The sequence below is a fragment of the Corapipo altera genome, unplaced genomic scaffold, assembly GCF_003945725.1.
Source record: "Corapipo altera isolate COAL_440 unplaced genomic scaffold, ASM394572v1 142, whole genome shotgun sequence".
Lineage (NCBI taxonomy): Eukaryota > Metazoa > Chordata > Aves > Passeriformes > Pipridae > Corapipo > Corapipo altera.
In genome coordinates, this window is record NW_020884966.1 from 1,889,919 (window position 1) to 1,908,374 (window position 18,456).

Genomic DNA, 18,456 nt, shown 5'->3' on the forward strand with positions numbered 1-18,456 from the left:
GGGGGACAGCATTGGTGTGACCCCACGGCCAGAGGGACCCTGTAGGGGACCCCATGGGTGTCCCCAGGCACTGGGGGGCTGCTGTGGGACTCTGTGTGTGTGTGTGTGTGTGTGTGTGTGTGTGTGTGTAAGGCTCACTCCTCCTTGTCCCTGCGATTTGGGTTTGGGATTTGGGCCCAGGACCCCTTTGGAAAGGCTGTGAATATAAAGACACAGGCGTGTGCATGAGCACACATGCATAGATGTGCACACACACACGCATGTGTGTGCAAATACACATGTGCAAATACATACTTGTCCACAGAGGGATGGATGTACACGTGGACATGCACACACGTGGATGCGCAGACACTTGCACACATGGATGTGCCCTCACACACACACATATGTGCTCATGGATGTACCCTCACACATACACATATGTGCTCATGGATGTGCCCTCACACATACACATATGTGCTCATGGATGTGCACTAACACACATGCACACACACGTGTGCACACACACACACATGTTCAGCCCTTCCTATTCCACCCCTTCTCCAGGACACCCCAATGACACCAATCCCACGGGACAGACGGACACCCAGCCACATCCCCCATCTCCGTGTCCCCCCCCCGCTCCTCCTCCCCGAGGAACCTCCCCGGGAACCCCCTTTTTTTTAATTTTTTTTTTTTGGAAAAAAAGAGAACACCCCAACCCCGTGGGAAGGGGGGACAAGCAGGGGGATCCCGGGGATTCCCCGCAGGGAAACCCGGAGGTAAACAAGATATGGAGGGGCAGCGGGAGCAGGGCCGGTGGTGCCGGGGCAGGCAGAGGGACGGGGGGGCAGCGGGGCACAGGCGGGGCACAGCCTCACGCCTCAAGATGTTGCACCCCGATAATCTTGTTTACGGGGGGCCCCGGGGGGGCCGGGTGAGCCCGAGGGGGGCGAGATTAGGGAGGTGAGAGCGTGACTCAGGGCATTGGTGTCTCGCAGCCCGGGCAGCCGCAGGCAGAGCGCGGGCAGGGGCGTCCGGAGGCACCCCAGGGGTAGGTGCGGGGTCATCTCGGGGTGTCCCTGGGGTGGGAGTGGGGGGACGGGGTGGGCTGGGGGATGGGGGGGGCAGGGAGGGCTGGGAGGGCACTCTGGGGTGTCCTCGGTGTGGGGTGGGGGGTGGAGGGTTGTCAACAAGTGGGTGCTGGGGTGGGAGGTGCTGCGGGATGGGGGGTATGGGCTCCCTATGGAGGCACAGGGGGAGGGCCCCCATCCATACTGCGTGGATACCTTGGGATATGTGGGCTCCATATGGAACCAGGAGAGGGATCCCAGCCGTGCCGTGTGGATGGCATGGGGTGTATGGGCTCCATGTGGAACCATGGGGGTACCTGTGGCAGGACAGACCCCATCCACACTGTGAGGATGGCATGGGATGTATGGGCTCCATACTGAGCCACGTCAGGTACCTGCTGGATGAGGGATTGCAGCCACATTTGTGTGGATGGCATGGGATGTATGGCTTCCATACCATATGGAGCCACAGGGATTGTACCCACTGTGGGAAGGAGCTGAGCCTCGGCTGAGCTGAGTGGATGGTCTGGGATGTATGGGCTCCATATGGAGCCATGGGGCTCCCTGCTGCGGGAGGGACCCCAGCCATGCCACAGGGATGGTGTGGGATATGTGGGTTCCACACTGAGCCATGGTGACTGTACCTGCTGCAGGAAGAATCCCAGGCACGCTGTGTGGATGGTGTGGGATGTATGGGCTCCACGCTGAGCAGTGCTGGATATATGATGTAGGAGGTGTGAGCCCGGTCCTGAGCTACTCTGGCTGTATGACATGGGATGTTTGGGCTCCATTATGAGCCTGTACCCACTGCAGGAGCGATCCCAGCCACGCTGCATTCATGGCGTGGGATGTGTGGGCTCCACAGGGGGCACGTTGGCTGTGTGGTGCAGGAGACACGGGCTCTGTACATGGGGTGTGTGGTGTGGGAGGTATGGACTCCACCCCACGCACAGGGGCTCTGTACCATGCAGGAGGGTCATGATGTAGGATGTGCTCCGTCCTGTGCCCTGTGATGTGCAAGGCTGGACGTGTGGGCTCTATCTCATACATGTGCTGCGGGACATATGGGCTCTGTAGGGTGTGAGGTGGCCCAAGGATGGATTCAGCAGGTCCAGGTGACCTCGCTGGCAGGTGCCCCAGTACCCTTCGGGTCCCCAGTCCCTCACCCCGGCCTCGGGGCGCTGCGGGGCAGCGCGGGGGGCGGCGGGTGGAGCGGGGCGGGGGCCGACAGCGGGTGCCGGGAGTTATCAGCGGGGCGCAGCCCGGTGCACCGGGCTGATGCAAGAGCCGCCGGCGGGGCTGGGGGGGCCGGGGGGGCCCGGGACAGGCCGGGCTGGGGGGCCGGGGGCCGCCGGCCCCGGGGCCAGGCGGGGCAGGAAGGAGGAGGCCGGGTCCGGAGCCGGCCGTCGGTCCCGCGGCCCCGCCGTGGCTCCTGCGCCCCACCGGGGATCCCGTGGCCCCATCGGGGATCCCGTGGCCCCCTGCCGGGTGTCGGGGACCCCACCCCGGCTCCCGCCGCCCCCCGGCCGGGAGCGAGCTCCTGCATCACCCCGGTGAGATCTGGGGGGGCTGGTTCTCCCCGAAGCACCCCTGCCCTTGCCCCTGAGCCCCCCTGAGGGGTCCCTGGGCCGGGGTGGTGGGGGACAGCAGAGGTTCTTGGTCCTCCCAAAATGCGGGGGACCCCACGGGAGTCTGGAACAGGGGATCTGGGAGTCCCGGGGCAGGACACCCCCTCCCAGAGGCTCTGGGCTGGGGGACAAAGGTCATGGGGTGGGAGGGTTTAAGGGGATGGGGGGTCCGGACCCCCGGGTCCCTCCGGGGCTGCCCGGGGGGGGCAAAGGGGGGTGCAGTGCGGGGACAGGGCGCCCCCTGGCGGTTGTCCCCCGACACAGCCCTGGGGCATCTGCGGGAGGGGAGTGGGGGGCACAGCCCGGGGGGTGGCAAAGTGGGAACCAGGGGGGTGAAAGGGGGTGCAGGAACTGGGTGCTGAAGAGGATTTGGGTGCTGATGGGGGGGCGGCAGCAGGGGCCTCCCCAGCTGTGCACCCTGGGCGGCTCTGGGGCACTCATGCTGTCCTGTTTTGGGGTGTCCCATGAGCCCAGCTGTGCCACAGTTTCCCTTTCTCCCCCCTGCACTGTGCCACTGGGCTGGGGGAGGGCGGTTGCTGGGGGACCCGGCCACTGTGTGTGGGACTCCAGCCCCTGTGTGTGGGTCTATATTGGACCCCCACCCACGTGCAAGGGGTTGTGTGGGACCCCAACCGTGTGCATGGGTCTATATAGGACTCCACCCATAGGGTCGTGTAGGACCCCAGCCCATGTGTGTGGGTCTATATGGGACCCCCACCCACTTGTGACAGGTCGTGCAGGACCCCAGTCCCTGGGTGTGGGTCTGTACAGGACCTGCCCCCTGGGCACAGGGCATGGTGTGCATGGGCATGGGTGGGCCAGGGCAGGATGCCACGTCCCTGCTGGGAAGCTGCCGGGGCTCTGCCGTCGCCTGACGTCGGTTCCCATCCTGGATGGCGACAGGGCAGGGCATGACTTCCCCGGGGACCCCCAACGCTGGGACCTCCCAGCCCGTGGGGAGCAGTTTAGGCAGGCAGGGACTGCGGGAAGGGCCACGATGTTCAGCCCCAGCCCCACCCCAGGGGACAAACCCTGATCCCGGGGGGCACCGAGCGATGCCCCAGTCTCTGCTAACATGTTCTCTCTGGTTTCCCCCGTGCCTGCCCCGCAGAGAGCCGGGTTATGGTGGCACCGGGCTGAGCGCCGGGACGCAGCGAGGCGGCAGTGGGGGCCGAGCCCGGAGCCATGGAGGGGCCCGGCCAGGTAGGGACCCCCGGCCCCCCGCCCCGGCTCTGCTGCTGCGCCCCGGCACAGCCCCGGCGAGGCGTGGAGGGTACCAGACCCCGCTGACTCCCTTCTCTCTGTCCCACAGGAGGCCTACGAGGAGGGCATGAGGAGGACCCTCGACCCTGAGGGCTACGAGGATCCCGGCCTAAAGGACTCCCGCCTGTCGCTGGGGGAGATGAGCAGTGAGTGGCTCCAGGGGTGCTGGGGGGCACTGGCACGGGGGAGCCATTGCATGGGCACCGCTGTTGTACGGGTGCCAGCACTGCATGGGTGTGGCATTGCACGGGCACTGGTGTGTCACACGGGCACTGGCGTCGCAGAGGTCACACCTCACTGTGTGGGTGACAGTGGCATTGCACAGGTGACAGCGTTGCACGGGTGATGGCACCACACGGGCACCGGCACCAGCTGGGTGCCAGCACTGCAGGGGCACCAGTGGCTCGAGGTCGCGTGTTGTGTGGGCACAGGAGTTCTGTGGGTGCCAGCTGGGCATGGGCACCAGCACGGCTCTGGTGTGTTGAACAGGCACCAGCACTGCATGGGCACGGGTGTTTCACAGGTGCCAGCGTCGCATGGGCACCTGTGGGGTATCAGCAGCAGGTTGCATGGGCATAGCATGGCACAGGTATGTTCCATGGGTGCTAGCATGGCACAGGTGTGTTGTATGGGCACAGCATGGCACAGGCATGTTCCCTGGGTGCCAGCAGGGCACAGGCGTGTTGCATGGGCACAGCATTGCATGAGCAGAAGCACTGCATGGGCACAGCATGGCACAGACGTGTTGCATGGATGTGTTTCCTGGGTGCCAGCGTGGCACTGGCAGCAGGGCTCACTCAGAGCGTGGGGTCAGGCAGGGACACCCACCCTCAGGGTGGCATCCCCCAAAGGCAGTGACACCCTTTGCCAAAGCCCTGGAGCCGTGAGGTGCCACCTCCAGCTGTGGGTACCTGAACTGGGGCTGTCCTTTGGGACACCCGAGGTCCTTGAGCCTCCGGGGAGGGAGGTGAGGGGAGTTTGGGGGGTCTGCATGCCCCGGAGCATCCCTTTGCCCCAAGCTCGGTTGTTCCAGAGCTGCCACCCCGCGGGGGTGTTGGGCTCGGGTCCCCAATTGGGGTCACACAGGTCGGGGGGTAACGCTGCCACCTGTTCTGCGCAGGGGCCGGCGCTGGCATCGGGTCCCCTCTGCACGCGTGGAGGGCCAGAGCCGAGGAGCTGACGCCCCTGCGGTGAGTCCCCAAATCGCGGCGGGGGCGCCGGACGCTGCCCTGCCCGCCCGGCTGGCATCACCCGCGGGGAGGCCGGTGGCACCCGCGGTGCCCGGCGCTGACCCCCCCGTGCCGGCGGTGTGTGTTTTGCAGCCAGTATCTGCCCGGCCGCCGGGGATGTTATGACCTGCACGGGAAGAGGCGCGCGGCCGGGGCCCCCCCGGGACAGCCCCCCCGCCGGGGCCGAGGGCAGCGTGAGTGACCGCGGGGGCCCCGGGGGACGAAGCCCGGCCCCCCCCTACCCCCAGCCCTCCATCGCGCTGTCTTGCCCCGGTTCTGCCACCCACCCCTGTCCCCACCCTGCGCGGGGTGACCGTCACCCGGGCGTCAGGGCACGAGTGACCGCTGCCACTTGCCCGTAATCGCCCACTGATTGAGGATAAATAAAGTCTTTGTTTGGGGTGAGGACAAGAACCACTTGGGGCCGAACGCCGGCTGGCGCCGGGCGGCTCGGTGGCGGCGGGCAGGGACGAGGACACGCTCGTGCCCGCGTGCCACGGCCGGCACTGACGGGGACACGGTGGCAAGGGCCGCGCCCCATCCCCGCTCCCGTGGGCACAGCATCCTTCCTCCGGCAGAGCGGGATGCGGCTCTTACGGCAGCATCCCCCCGCCGGGTGACCCGGCTGGGGACAGCGAGGGGACCGCGGTGGTCCCCGTCGAGGGCGGAGGGGGACGGGGTGAGCCTGTCCCCACGCTGGGGTGGCAGCGGCGGGCGGGAGCCGCGCTGGTGTTTACTGTCAGCAAAGGAAGTGTTGCTGGATTTACGGTGCACACAGGGCGGCTGCGGGGATCGCTCCCCACTTTATAGGGACAGAGCTGCGGGGACATGGGGAGCGCAGGGGGGCCCGCAGGTAGGCAGGGGACGGGGACAGGGATACCTCGAGCTTCTGGGGTCTGGCTGGCCGGGGATGTGCTGTCCCCGTGTCCCCATTCCAGTGGCAGTGCTCGGCGCTGGGTGCCGGTGTTGTGTCGGTGGCAGGGCGGTGGCCATGAACCCTGTCCTCACCCTGGCCCCGGTGATGTCCCCAGACTGTCACCCTGCCCCAGGGGCCGGGCTGCGGGGATGTAAGGGGACCAAAGGCACCGTCAGGGTGGGGGGTAATGGAAGTTCTGGGATGGTGGGACACGTCCAGCGAGTCCCCAGCAGGGCTGGGGTGTGACGGAGAAGGGGACAAATCCAGGTGACCCTAACTGGGTCTGGGTTGGGGATGATGGAGAAGGGGACACTTCCAGGTGACCCCAGATGGGTGTGGGATGGAGGTGGTGGGGGGAGACACCTTCAACAGACCCCAGGGAGGGGGTCAGGGCTGGGACAGGGACCAGCTAATGCTTTGGTGGCTCCACTTGCAGCTGAGTCAGTGACCGATGTGGACCCGGAGGCGTCGGGGAGCAGGAGGCTCCTGTCCCAGAGGGACACCCATGAGGTGGGTGCTGTCCCAGGGACCCTCATTCCCTCCCCATTCCTGAGGGTGTGTGGACTGTGGCCACTTGGAGACCAACCTGGGAACACCAGGACACGGGGAGAGGAGACACTGGGTGCCCTGGGGGTCCCTGGTGTTGCCACCTGGGGGTACCCTGACCCCCCCATCTCTGGTTGCAGGGCTATGTGGAGCTCCACGAGCTGGTCATGGACAGCTCGAAGGACTTGTGCTGGATGGAGGCCGGCCACTGGCTCAAGCTGGAGGAGGATTTCCAGGAATCAGGGCAGTGGAGCCAGCCCCATCTCTCCTTCCTGACCTACCGCAACCTCCTGGAGATCCGACGGGCTTTGAACAAAGGTGGGGACACCCCTGGGGACCACCTGGATGGCGGCAGGGACCCCACGCTGGCCGGGTGGTGACGGTGCTGTCCCCACAGGTGCCATTCTCCTTGATGTGGCAGCCAACTCAATGGCAGCCATTGTCAACGTCCTCATCGACCAGATGATCTACGAGGGGCAGTGGAAGCCACAGGACCGGGAGGACATCCTGAGGACACTGCTCCTGCGGCACAGGTACGGCAGGGCTGGTGCTCCCAGGGAGTCCCTGAGGTCTGGGATGGACCCACCCCAGCACATCCCACTGGAGCCTGGATCAGGGTGGGAGACCTTTGTCCTCCAGCTCTGTTTGGGTGTCCCAGCACACCCACAGGGCTGAGGCTGCCTTATGGGTGTCTGGGGGGGTTGATGGCACTGGGGGGTCTGACACCACCCCCCCGATGCTCTCAGCCACCCCAGTGAGGGGGAGTCAGTGTGGACGCTGCCGCCGGCGCTGCTGCAGCGCTCGGGCACCCGCCGGGACGATGTGGAGCAGCCGCTGATGAGGGAACAGCAGCCCATGGAGATGAGCAAGCTGTCAGGGACTGAGCAGGTACTGGGGGCACAGAGGGGCACTGGGGGGCACTGGGATGCAGGACTGGGGGTGGGAGAGGCACACAGGGTGTACACACACACACACACACACACACAGGTGAACACACACCTTGGCACATGTAGGGGCACAGAGCAGTTGCACACTCAAACGTGCTTGTGCAGCACATGCAGAGGGGGACACACAGGGAATGGTGGGGGACACTTAGGGGACAGAGAGGGAGACTCAGGGAGCGGTGGGGGACAGGCAGGAGATGGAAGGGGACATTCAGGGGACAGAGGGAGAGACATGGGACAGAGGGGAACATGCAGGGGATAGTGGGTGACGTGCAGGGGACAGAGAGAAACACACCAGAGGGGGAACGTGCAGGGGGCACAGAGGACCACAGGGACAGCCACCAAGGCTGGCTGGCTAATTCCTACCATCCATCTGCCTGCAATAGAGTGGGGCCTCCAAACCCCAGCTCCCAGAGAAGATCCCTGAGGATGCCGAGGCCACCTTGGTCCTCGTGGGTGAGTGGTCAGTGGGGTGGTGGGTGCTGGCTTGGGTCAGGGGGGTGGGTGCAGGCTGAAGGAGGTGGGTACAGGGTTAGAGTGTGCAGGGGGAGCTTTGCCATCTGTCCCTTGCTGTGCTCGCTCACGCCCTGCCTTTCTTGCACCGTTTTTGCCTCTCCCCATCCTCAGCTCTCGCCGCCGCCTGCTGCTGCTCAGCGCTGCTCTCTGGGTCCCTGTCCCATGTCCCCTGTCCTCATGTCCCATCTCCCCATGTCTTCATGTCTCTAAGTCCCCCATGTCCCTGTGCCCCAAGGTCCCTGTACTCCCATGCCCACCTATCTGTATGTCCCTGTGCTCCCGTGCCCTGATATCCCTGTACTCTCATGTCCATCTATCCCTGTGTCCCCATGTCCCTGTATCCCTGTGCCTGTGTCCTCATGTCTTTGTGCCCCCATCCCATTCTCTTTGTCCCCCAACATCCCCAAGCCTATATGTCACCTTGACTCCACTCCTGATGTCCCCGTGTTCCGATGTCCTTCTGTCTCTGTGCTCCCATGTCCCCGTGTCCCTGTACCCTCGTGTCCCTGTCGTGTCTCTGTGCTCCCACGTCCCCGTGTCCCTGTACCCTCGTGTCCCTGTCGTGTCTCTGTGCTCCCATGTCCCTGTGTCCCTGTGCCTGGTCCCCCATGACCCCCGTCCCGTCCCGTCCTGCCCCCAGGCTGTGCAGCCTTCCTGGAGCAGCCAACGCTGGCCTTTGTGCGCCTGAAGGACGCGGTGACACTGGACGGTGTCCTGGACGTGTCCCTCCCCGTCCGCTTCCTCTTCGTGGTGCTGGGCCCCGACAGCCCCAACATCAGCTACCACGAGATCGGCCGTGCCATCGCCACCATGATGTCCGAGAGGGTACAGCTCACCCACCACTGCCACTGCCACCCCACTGCCACCCCACTGCCACCCCACTGCCACCGCCATCAGCCCCCCTGAGCACCCTGGAGTCCCCACCCTCGGGGCTGCACCCTCTAACAGGGCTCATCCCCCTGTGCAATGTCTGTCTCTGATCCCTGTGTCCCCCTGCCACTGTGTCCCCTTGTCCCCATGAACTGGTGTCCCCATGTCCCTGAGGCCAAAGTGTCCCTTTGTCCCCATGTGTTCGAGCAAACACGTCCCCGTGCCCCTGGGCTCCCACACCCCTGTGCCCAAGCCCCTGCCCCCATCTCCCAACTTATCCCTATGTCCCCATGCCCCTGTGGTTCCATGCATCCTGTCCCCAATCCCCTATGCCCCATGTCCCTCCTTATCCCCGTGTCCCCATGCCCTTGTGCCCTCATGTCCCCCCTTATCCCCGTGCCCCCTATTCCAAATCCCCTGTGTCCCCATCTCCCCCCATATTCCCCCATCTCCAAGCCCCTGTATCTTCCTATATCCCCTTATCCCCATGCCCCCTGTTCCTAAGCCCCTGTGCCTCCATCTCACCTTATCCCAGTGTCCCCATGCCCCTGTTGTCCCCAAGTCCCTGTGTCCCCATGTGCCCCCTTATCCCCATGTCTCCAGGACACCCCATCCCCACGGGGAGGCTCAGGGGTGCTGGAGCCAGTTGAGCACCCATCCCCGGGTGATCCCACAGGTGTTTCGCCGGGATGCCTACCTGGCCGAGGGCCGGCAGGACGTGGTGCGGGCAGTGGAGGAGTTCCTGGAGGCCAGCATTGTCCTGCCTCCCACCGAGACCCCCAACGAGCAGCTGCTCCGCGCTCTGGTCCCGCTGCAGCGCGAACTCCTCCGCCGCCGCTACCAACCCCCCGAGAAATCACCCAGCGAGGGCTTCCTGAAAGACCTGGGTATGGCAGGGACCACCTGCCCCCCCCCCTGAAATCTCCTGTCCCCGTGGCGGGCGGGACACTCCCCTTGCACACGGGGTCCCCCCTTGACAACCCGATGTGTCCCCAGGGCTGGATGCGCCGGTGGCGGAGGACGACGACCCCCTGCGCAGGACGGGGCGGCCCTTTGGGGGGCTGGTGCGGGACATCTGCCGCCGGTACCCCAAATATCTCAGCGACATCAAGGACGCCCTCAGCCCCCAGTGCCTGGCCGCTGTCATCTTCATCTACTTCGCGGCGCTGTCACCTGCTGTCACCTTCGGAGGCTTGCTGGGTAATGGGGGGGACGGGCTGGGGACACGCCAGGGGACGGGGATGTCCCCCCAGCTGGGTGGGGAGCAGGGGGCTTCTGCCTCCTTCATCACCATCGATGGGGATGCACCCCCTAATCCCAGTGCCAAGGGGTGTGGGATGGGGGGTACAGCGCCGTGTCCCCCACCCTGGCACTCACCGGCCCTGCTCCCTTTCAGGTGAGAAGACCAAGGGCATGATGGGGGTGTCAGAGCTGCTCATCTCCACCTGCGTGCAGTGTGTGCTCTTCAGCCTCCTCAGTGCCCAGCCCCTCCTTGTCGTTGGATTCTCAGGACCCCTCCTCGTCTTCGAGGAAGCCTTCTATGGGGTGGGTACCCCCCGGTGCCTGTGGGTGCCCCCCACCCGCCTCTGGCAGTCCCCACAGTGGGCTTGGGGTGTCCCCACCAGCCCTGGGAGAGGCACAGGGGGCTGCTGCAGGGGGGGGTGGCACAGTGGGGGTAGTACAGCAGGGATGACAGGGTGGGTGGCACAGGGAGAATGTCATGAGGGGATGTCCTGGGGGATGGCACAGGGGGAGTGCTGTATGTGGGATGGCACTGGTGGGATGGCACAGGGGTGGTGGCATAGGATGATGGCTGTCACGTGAGGGATGGCACAAGGAGGGTGTCCCATGCAGGATGGCACTGATGGGATGGTACTGGTGGGATGACACAAGGCAGGGGGATGGCACATACAGGATGGCACTGTGGGATGGCACATGGGGGATGTAGTGGGGGAGATGGCATATGCAGGATGGCACATGCAGGATGGCATTGGTGGCATGGCACATGGATGATGTACAAGGCTGTCACCTGTGTGAGAGCCCAGGGGTGACACCACGCAGGTACAGCCATCCAAGTGGTGGCCCAGGGGTGCTGCCATGAGGGTCCTGCCACACTGAGGTACCACCATCCCTGTCCTGGGGAAGGATGTGTAGGGCCACTGTGGGATGCCAAGGTCCAGCCCCCCTCAGTGCCCATGCTGGGGGGTTCTGGGGGGCTGACAGGGCTGTGCCCTCTGCCTCCCCAGTTCTGCAGCAGCAATGGCTTGGAATACATCGTGGGCCGGGTCTGGATTGGCTTCTGGATGATCCTGCTGGTGCTGGTGGTGGTGGCCTTCGAGGGCAGTTTCCTGGTGCGCTTCCTGTCCCGCTACACCCAGGAGATCTTCTCCTTCCTCATCTCCCTCATTTTCATCTTCGAGACCTTCTCCAAGCTGGTCACGGTGAGGGGCATGGGGGGTCCCACAGTGGGGAGGGTGGGAGGGGGCTGCAGGTTGTGGCTATCTCCTGGGTTTCCATAGAAAGAGTGCGATGCAGGTGAGGGACAGAGCCCATCTCCTGGTGTTTTCTCCCCTTTTCCAGGTGTTCCCCAGCTCACGAGGTCCCTTCCAACCCTAACTATTCTGTGCTTCATGCATCTCTCTGCAGGGGGATTTTGGGTGAACCCCACATAGATGTCCCACCTGGGCTGCACCAAACATGGTCCTTGCCTAGCAACTGCCTGAAGAGCCCCAATTCCTCCCCCTATCCCTGGCTCAGATCCCTCCAGGCTGGTTGGTTGCACTGGGATGGTGTCACCCCGTGCACTGGGATGGTGTCACCCCGTGCACTGGGTGCCCACAGGGATATCGCTGGTGCTGGGGAGGTGACAGGCAGGACAGGTGGGTGTGTGTCATACCCAGGTGCCCTCGTGCACCCCACGACAAGCTCAGTACCTCCCTGAACACCCCAGGTGACCCACGGTCTGCAGTGGGGACACACTTGTCTGACCCCACCGTGCCACTGGCCTTGTTTCTGAAGAAGCACAGAGAAAACCAACCCTAACTGTCCCCCTGTTCAGCATGTGCCGGGCTCCAGCCTCACCCTTCCCCCTGGCACACACCCTACACCCACCAGGATGGTCCTGCAGGGCTCCCAGCATGGCAGGAGGGGTGCAGGGGACCCCCATCCCCATCCTTGCTCACTTCCTCCCCTTCCCTCCCCAGATTTTCAAGCAACACCCTCTGAAGCGGGAGTACAGCGTGAAGGCTGACTTTGACCCCTCGGAGCCAGAGCCCAACACGGCCCTGCTGTCCCTCATCCTCATGGCTGGCACCTTCTTCCTGGCCTTCTTCCTCCGCAAGTTCAAGAACAGTGCCTTCCTGCCGGGCAAGGTGAGCACAGGGAGGACACGGTGCTGTCCCCCCTCCCCACTGCAAAACAGGGCTCAGTGGCTGAGACTGGGCAAACTCATTGCCTGTTCCTGCAGAGGACAGGGCGAGGGAGAACCCCTGGGCTGGGGGGTCACACGGAGGGTTTAATGTGGTCACCGTGTCCCCACAGGTCCGGCGCTTGATCGGGGACTTTGGGGTGCCCATTTCCATCTTCATCATGGCCCTGGCCGACTTCTTCATCAAGGACACGTACACACAGGTCCGTGAGGGCAGGGCTGGGGGGGCACAGGTGCCCCCAGCATGGGGACATGGAGCTGGGTGCTCATTCCTGTGTCCCGCCCCCTCACTCCCCACTTTGCTCCCATCCAGAAACTGAGCGTCCCTAAAGGGCTGGAGGTCACCAACTCGACCGCCCGGGGCTGGTTTATCAACCCCATGGGGCTGCACGAAAAATTCCCCATCTGGATGATGTTCGCCTCCGTGGTGCCCGCCCTCCTGGTCTTCATCCTCATCTTCCTCGAGACGCAGATCACCACGTGAGGATGGGGGATACGGGGAGGGGAGGGCTGAGGGGTGCCCGGTGGGACGGGCACAGAGGGCACCTCCCTGGGGTGCTGTGTCACCAACACCCCGTGTCCCTGCAGCCTCATCGTCAGCAAACCCGAGAGGAAGCTGGTGAAGGGCAGCGGCTTCCACCTGGACCTGCTGCTGATCGTGGCCATGGGGGGGCTGGCGGCCCTTTTCGGGATGCCCTGGCTCAGTGCCACCACCGTGCGCACCATCACCCACGCCAACGCCCTCACCGTCATGAGCAAGGCCTCCTCTCCCGGAGAGAAATCCCAGATCCTGGAGGTCAAGGAGCAGCGCATCAGCAGCTTGTTGGTGGCCGTGCTCATCGGTGAGCTGGGGAGGTGCCCCCCGCATGGGAGGTGAGGGTTGGGGGTCCCCCAGGAGCTCTCCCCAACCTCTCCTTCTCCACCGCAGGCGTCTCCATCCTCATGGAGCCCATCCTGAAGTACATCCCGCTGGCCGTGCTCTTCGGCATCTTCCTCTACATGGGGGTCACCTCCCTCTTTGGCATCCAGCTCTTCGACCGCATCCTGCTCCTGCTGATGCCCCCCAAGTACCACCCTGACGAGCCCTATGTCACCAGGGTGAGTGAGCCCTGTGTCACCCCCATGGGTGGCAGCGGGTTTGGGGGTGTCCTGTGCTGTAGCACCGCTGAAATTGCTTCAGGCTCCCCAAAGAGCCTCCTCCTTCAGTGCTGACCTTCACTGGGCTCTTCAGGCCACTGGTCCTGCCCCCACCCCAGCACCCACCACCCCGGGAAGGGTATGGGATGCTGTCCCTGACCTCAGTCCTGGGCTTCTTGTCCCACAGGTGAAGACTTGGCGGATGCACCTCTTCACCTTCACCCAGATCATTGTCCTTGTGCTGCTGTGGGTGGTGAAGTCCACCCCGGCCTCGCTGGCACTGCCCTTCGTCCTCATCCTCACCGTGCCCGTGCGGCGCTTCCTGCTCCCCAAGATCTTCCGGGACATCGAGCTCAAATGTGTACGTAGCCCCAGCACGTGCTGGGAGCCACCACTGTGCTGTCCCTGCCCTATCCCCATCCCTCTCCTGATCTCCATCCCTATCTCCTGTCCCTATCCCCATCCCCTGTCCCTATTCCCCTCCCCTGTCCATATCACACTCCTGATCTCCCTCCCTGTCCCCATCCCTGTCCCCCTCACTCCCTCTCCTCTCTCCAGCTGGACGCGGATGATGCCGTGGTGACCTTCGAGGAGGAGGAGGGGACAGACGTGTACAACGAGGTGCAGATGCCCAGTTAAGGGCCGGACCCCCCGGCCCCCCAACGCCCCCCCAGCCCCCCCACCCGCTTCTATCACCACTGCTGCCACCCCGGGGCCGCTGGGCGACAGAGGAGGATTTGGGGACACTGTCCCCACCTGCACGCCCCGGGAATGGAATTATTTTTTTAGTTGTTTTTCCCTTTTTTTTGGTCTATTTTTAACAATATTTTGGATGGTGTGATCTCACCCACACTCTGCTGCCCGCTGGGGAAGGGGCTGCCCCGGCTCTGGGGGGTTCCAGGAGCCACCCCCACCCCGTGGCAAGGTGGGATGTGTCACCATCCCATCCCTGAGGCCACCACCGGGCACTGGGCATGGGAAGGAGCTGGAGGAAGCTCCCAGCCCCCGGGACACCCCCAGCCTGGCCCCTCTTCCCCAGATGAACATTCCAGTGAGCTGGGAAAGACCCTTCACCCCACGGAGCCCCTTCTCCCATTTTCTCCATCTTTTGCTCCAGTGGGATCATCCCAGCTGCTCCACTGCGCTTCCAGCACCTCCCAGAGTTGGGATGTAAATAGTCCAGTGAGGGAGTTTACATATTTAGAACGAAAATAATCATGCTAAAAACAGCCAAAAAAATTACTCATAATTATGCCGATGCTTCCGCAGGTAGGATTCACTCATAGCCAAGCAAAAAATCCCCAAAAAAACGGATGAAAAAGCACCTTAAAAATGAAAAAAAATTGAGGAAAAATAGAAAAAAAAAAAGCAACTGCAAGGAGTGATCTGTATATTTGATGCTACTGGGGGGGTTTGTAATTTATTTTTAGGGCTGGTTGTGCCCCTGCTGCAGCAGGGCCGTGTGTGTGTGTGTATATACTAGAGAATTATATCAAAATTCAGAATTTTCTATAAAAGATGATTTTTAAGGATCCTGGTCAGGGCCTAAACTCTAAGGACCAGTCTGTCAGTCTCACTCCATTCATGAATTAGTGTTAGTTAGTTAATTAGTCCTCTTTATTTTTATAGCGTTCCGGGTAAATCTGTGTAGTTTTTCCTCGATTTTTCCCTTGCTTGCTGACCATATCTTGCCCTGTTTCTGCTGGGATTGCTCCCAGTCCAGCTGAGCATCCCCCTGATCCTGCCAAGGCTCGTTCTGCCCTGATCACCCTCAAGGACTGGATCCAGCCAGGGCACAGAACACCAGATCAGGCTCCAAATTTGCTCATTTTTGCTCATTTTTGACCCCAAAATCAGAGGGGGGTGGGTGGGAGAGTAGGGGGATGGGAGTGGGTGGCCGCACCCAGGGCCTTGTGTTTGGGGTTGGTTTAGTTTTATTAATTATATGTCTGAAATGAAGAAATGTTTCGATCTTTGGGGTTTCCTCCTTCCCTTCCCCCCACCTCTGTATCAGGCTTTAATAAAGAAATTAATAAAATCAGAAAGGAAATGGGAGTTTTCTTTCCAGCTGGCAATTTTCTGGTTTAATTCCCTTGTTTAATTCCTTCCAAAAAGGAGTAGCAGCAGCCTTTGGAGATGTCCATCCCCCTGGAATGGGCAGTGAAGTTGTACCAAGATGCTTGTCATGGCATCCCGGGATGCTCCCTGTGTCCTAGGATGCTCCATATGGTCATCCCAGGATGCTCCTCCCTGCATCCCAACATCCTGGAGTGCTCCCTGCAGTCATTCTGGGATGCTCCCAACGGTGATCCCAGGATGCTCCTCACAGCATCCTGGCATCCTGGAGAGCTCATTAGAGCCATCCTGGGATTCTCCCCATAGTCATTCCAGGATACTCGCTGCATCCCAGCATTCCAGGATGCATCCCCAAGTCATCCCATGAAGTTCCCTGCAGCCATTCTGGGATGCTCTCCATGATCTTCCCAGGATCCTTCCCACAGACGTCCCTGGACGTTCCCCGCAGCCATCCAGGCTGCTCCCTGTGGCCATCCCAGGATGCTCCCCATAGTCACCCTGGGTTGCTCACTGTAGCCATCCCAGGATGTCAGGGAATCTAAGGGATTCCTGTGGCCATCCTGGGATGCTCAGCCCCCCTCATCCCCCCGCACCCCAGGGTGCTGCCCCACTGCCACCTGGCCTTGTCTGTCCCTGCTCCAGGGGTATTGGGAATATCCTGATCCAGGGCTGCTGGTACAGGGAGTAGAGCAGCCCCTGCCCCTCCCCCAGCCCCTGGCACTGGATTGACCCCGATTATCCATAATCCCATTAACGAACGGGAGACACCGGCTCTGTGAGCGGGGCCATGGGAAGGGCTGTGCCTGTTCGCCCCCAGCCTTCCCATAGGGCAGGAATTGGGATCAGCATCCTCGATTGCTCCAAACCAGGACCCCAAACTCTTTCCATGGGGCTGGGATAAACCCCGGCGTGGCCACCAGGTTTTCCCAAGCCTGGCATAGCTGCTACCCCCTGTTTTCCAGAGATGGAGGCGTGTGGCTGGTGTTTTCCAGCCCAAGGCCTGTGGATCCAGCAGCTTCCCTTCCTTGTGCCGGCCTCACATGGACAAGACATGCCAGATGCCATCCAGAGGCCATCCCTGCCTCGAAATCCCAGTGAAGGAGGATAGCATCTGCCTGCACCCATCCCTCTTGTTTTCCACCCTGGGAAGTTTGTTATTCCCTGGGACATGGCAGCGAGGTCACTGCCGCGGGATCCAGCCCCGTTTGGGGTTGGGAATTTAGGTCAAGCTCTTCTTTGAACTTGCCTCAGCTCAGGGAAATGGAGGGAGGGGGAATTAGGGATTAGAGTAGAGTAATGAGGGGGAAATAAATGCTTATTAATTGGTTGCTAATGAGGAGGGGGAAGCTTGGAGCTCCAGAGGGGGATCACGTTGGAGCATCACCCCTGGAAGGGGAGAGTCACAGTGCCTGCAGCATCACAGAGTGCTCCATGTCATCCATGGACAGGGGACATGGGACACTCTGGGATCTCCTGGAGGTGTCCAGTGGGACATTGTCACTGTTGTGCACAGAAAAAGTGCAAAACCAAATAAAACTCCCCAAAACCTGCAGTTGCACCCAAAAAACACTCACTGACACAAATAATAGCGAATAGAAAATTCCCATGTTGGAAGTGAGGCTTGGGAAGGCCATGGAGTGAGGGGAGGGGTTGGGATGAAGATTTGGGGGGGTCTCCACTCCCAGCCCACCTGCTGCAGGGTCTGTGGTTGATTCCCAGGGTTCTGGTGTCCCTTCTCAGTGACAAAAGCCACAAAACCACGTTGGGGGGATTGGGCCTGGAGCACACTGACACTCCCAAAATGGCTTTTGGCTTAAAAAAAAAAAAGGTTAAAAAATATAAAATGCCAACTTTCATGTATTTGACCTGATTGTCCCTAAATATTTTCTTTGTTTACATTGTTTTTTCCTTTTGCAATTTTCCCCTCCTGCAAAGCAGTGACAATTCCCACAATTCGAGGATCCAGCCCAGCCCAGGCCCTTTTCCCCACTGAATAAATAGATATATTTTTATTTTTAAGCTCTCGCAGGAGGGATTAACCGCCCAGCGCTGGAGCTGCCCGGCCTGGCTTGGCACAGCCCGGAGCAGGACGTGGCAGAGGATCCGGCTGTCCGGCTGTCCCTCCGTCTGGCTGATCCTTCCCTTCGGGATAAAGCCCAAATAGGCCACATGCACAGCCAGGCACCACCCCCGCACCCCCAAATCAGCTGGGGGAGGGGGGGGCCAACTGCACGCAGATTTAGGGATTATTTTTATTTTCCTTTTCCTTATAAACAAGGGTGAAAATCCCCCAGATACTGGCTGTTCCCGTGCCAGGGAGATGCCCGTAGCCCACAAAGCCGCGCGGTCCCACATTCCCAGATCACCCTGAATCCCTTAAGGGGGGTCCCCGCCAGCTCCCGCTGCCTCGTGGCAGGTGCCGGCCGGAGCTGCCTGTGCCAGCCTGGCTTGGGAAGCAGGCAAATGGCCGGAGCTCTTGGAGCACGCCGGCGACCCGGCGGCCTCGGAGCAGCGGGCAGATGGCCGGAGCTCTCCGGAGGGAACGCGCGGGCGGCCTGGATGGAGCAGCCGTGGCGAGCAGGCGGCCGGCAGCGGGCAGATGGCCGGAGCTCGCCGGCAGCCGGGAATGTGTCGCCAGCCGGGAACAGCCGCGGCAGGCGGGCGGCCTGTGGCCGCAGCACGGTCAGCCCTGGCCGGCCGGTGCCCTAAGGGCGGGCAGGGTGGTCGCTACCGTGGCTGTAGCCCGGTACCGTGGTGGCCGGTGCTGTACAGGCAGCCGGGGTGGCTGATACCGTGGAGGCAGCCGGTACCGCGGTGGCAGCCGGTGCCGTGGAAGCAGCCGGCGCCGTGGA

At 62.3% G+C, this 18,456-nt stretch overlaps 1 protein-coding gene across 3 annotated transcripts; it reads left to right on the plus strand.

Annotated features, from left to right (window-relative positions):
- The first annotated feature begins 926 nt into the window (after positions 1–926).
- On the plus strand, positions 927–14,896 carry SLC4A1 (solute carrier family 4 member 1 (Diego blood group)). Of its 3 annotated transcripts, none has more exons than XM_027664868.1 (19): positions 927–1,033; positions 3,993–4,089; positions 6,525–6,598; positions 6,775–6,952; positions 7,032–7,167; positions 7,381–7,522; positions 7,965–8,034; positions 8,735–8,919; positions 9,641–9,851; positions 9,961–10,164; positions 10,361–10,509; positions 11,211–11,405; positions 12,168–12,335; positions 12,505–12,594; positions 12,705–12,871; positions 12,980–13,233; positions 13,320–13,489; positions 13,716–13,889; positions 14,087–14,896. In XM_027664868.1, exons 2-19 carry the CDS (start codon positions 4,011–4,013, stop codon positions 14,165–14,167), a joined length of 2,727 nt encoding a protein of 908 aa, XP_027520669.1. In that variant the 5' UTR covers positions 927–1,033; positions 3,993–4,010; the 3' UTR covers positions 14,168–14,896. The 3 variants fall into 3 exon arrangements, with proteins under 3 accessions (XP_027520669.1, XP_027520668.1, XP_027520670.1); XM_027664867.1 differs by lacking the exon at positions 927–1,033 and adding an exon at positions 3,851–3,883; XM_027664869.1 differs by lacking the exons at positions 927–1,033; positions 3,993–4,089 and adding an exon at positions 5,943–6,025.
- Positions 14,897–18,456: the final 3,560 nt, after the last annotated feature.

What these genes read in the sequence shown, in the direction of transcription:
- SLC4A1 (XM_027664867.1), top strand. An exon ending in ACACTGCTCCTGCGGCACAG is followed by an intron (nt 7,168 to 7,380) that starts GTACGGCAGGGC and finishes CGATGCTCTCAG; the next exon opens with CCACCCCAGTGAGGGGGAGT. An exon ending in GGGCTTCCTGAAAGACCTGG is followed by an intron (nt 9,852 to 9,960) that starts GTATGGCAGGGA and finishes ATGTGTCCCCAG; the next exon opens with GGCTGGATGCGCCGGTGGCG.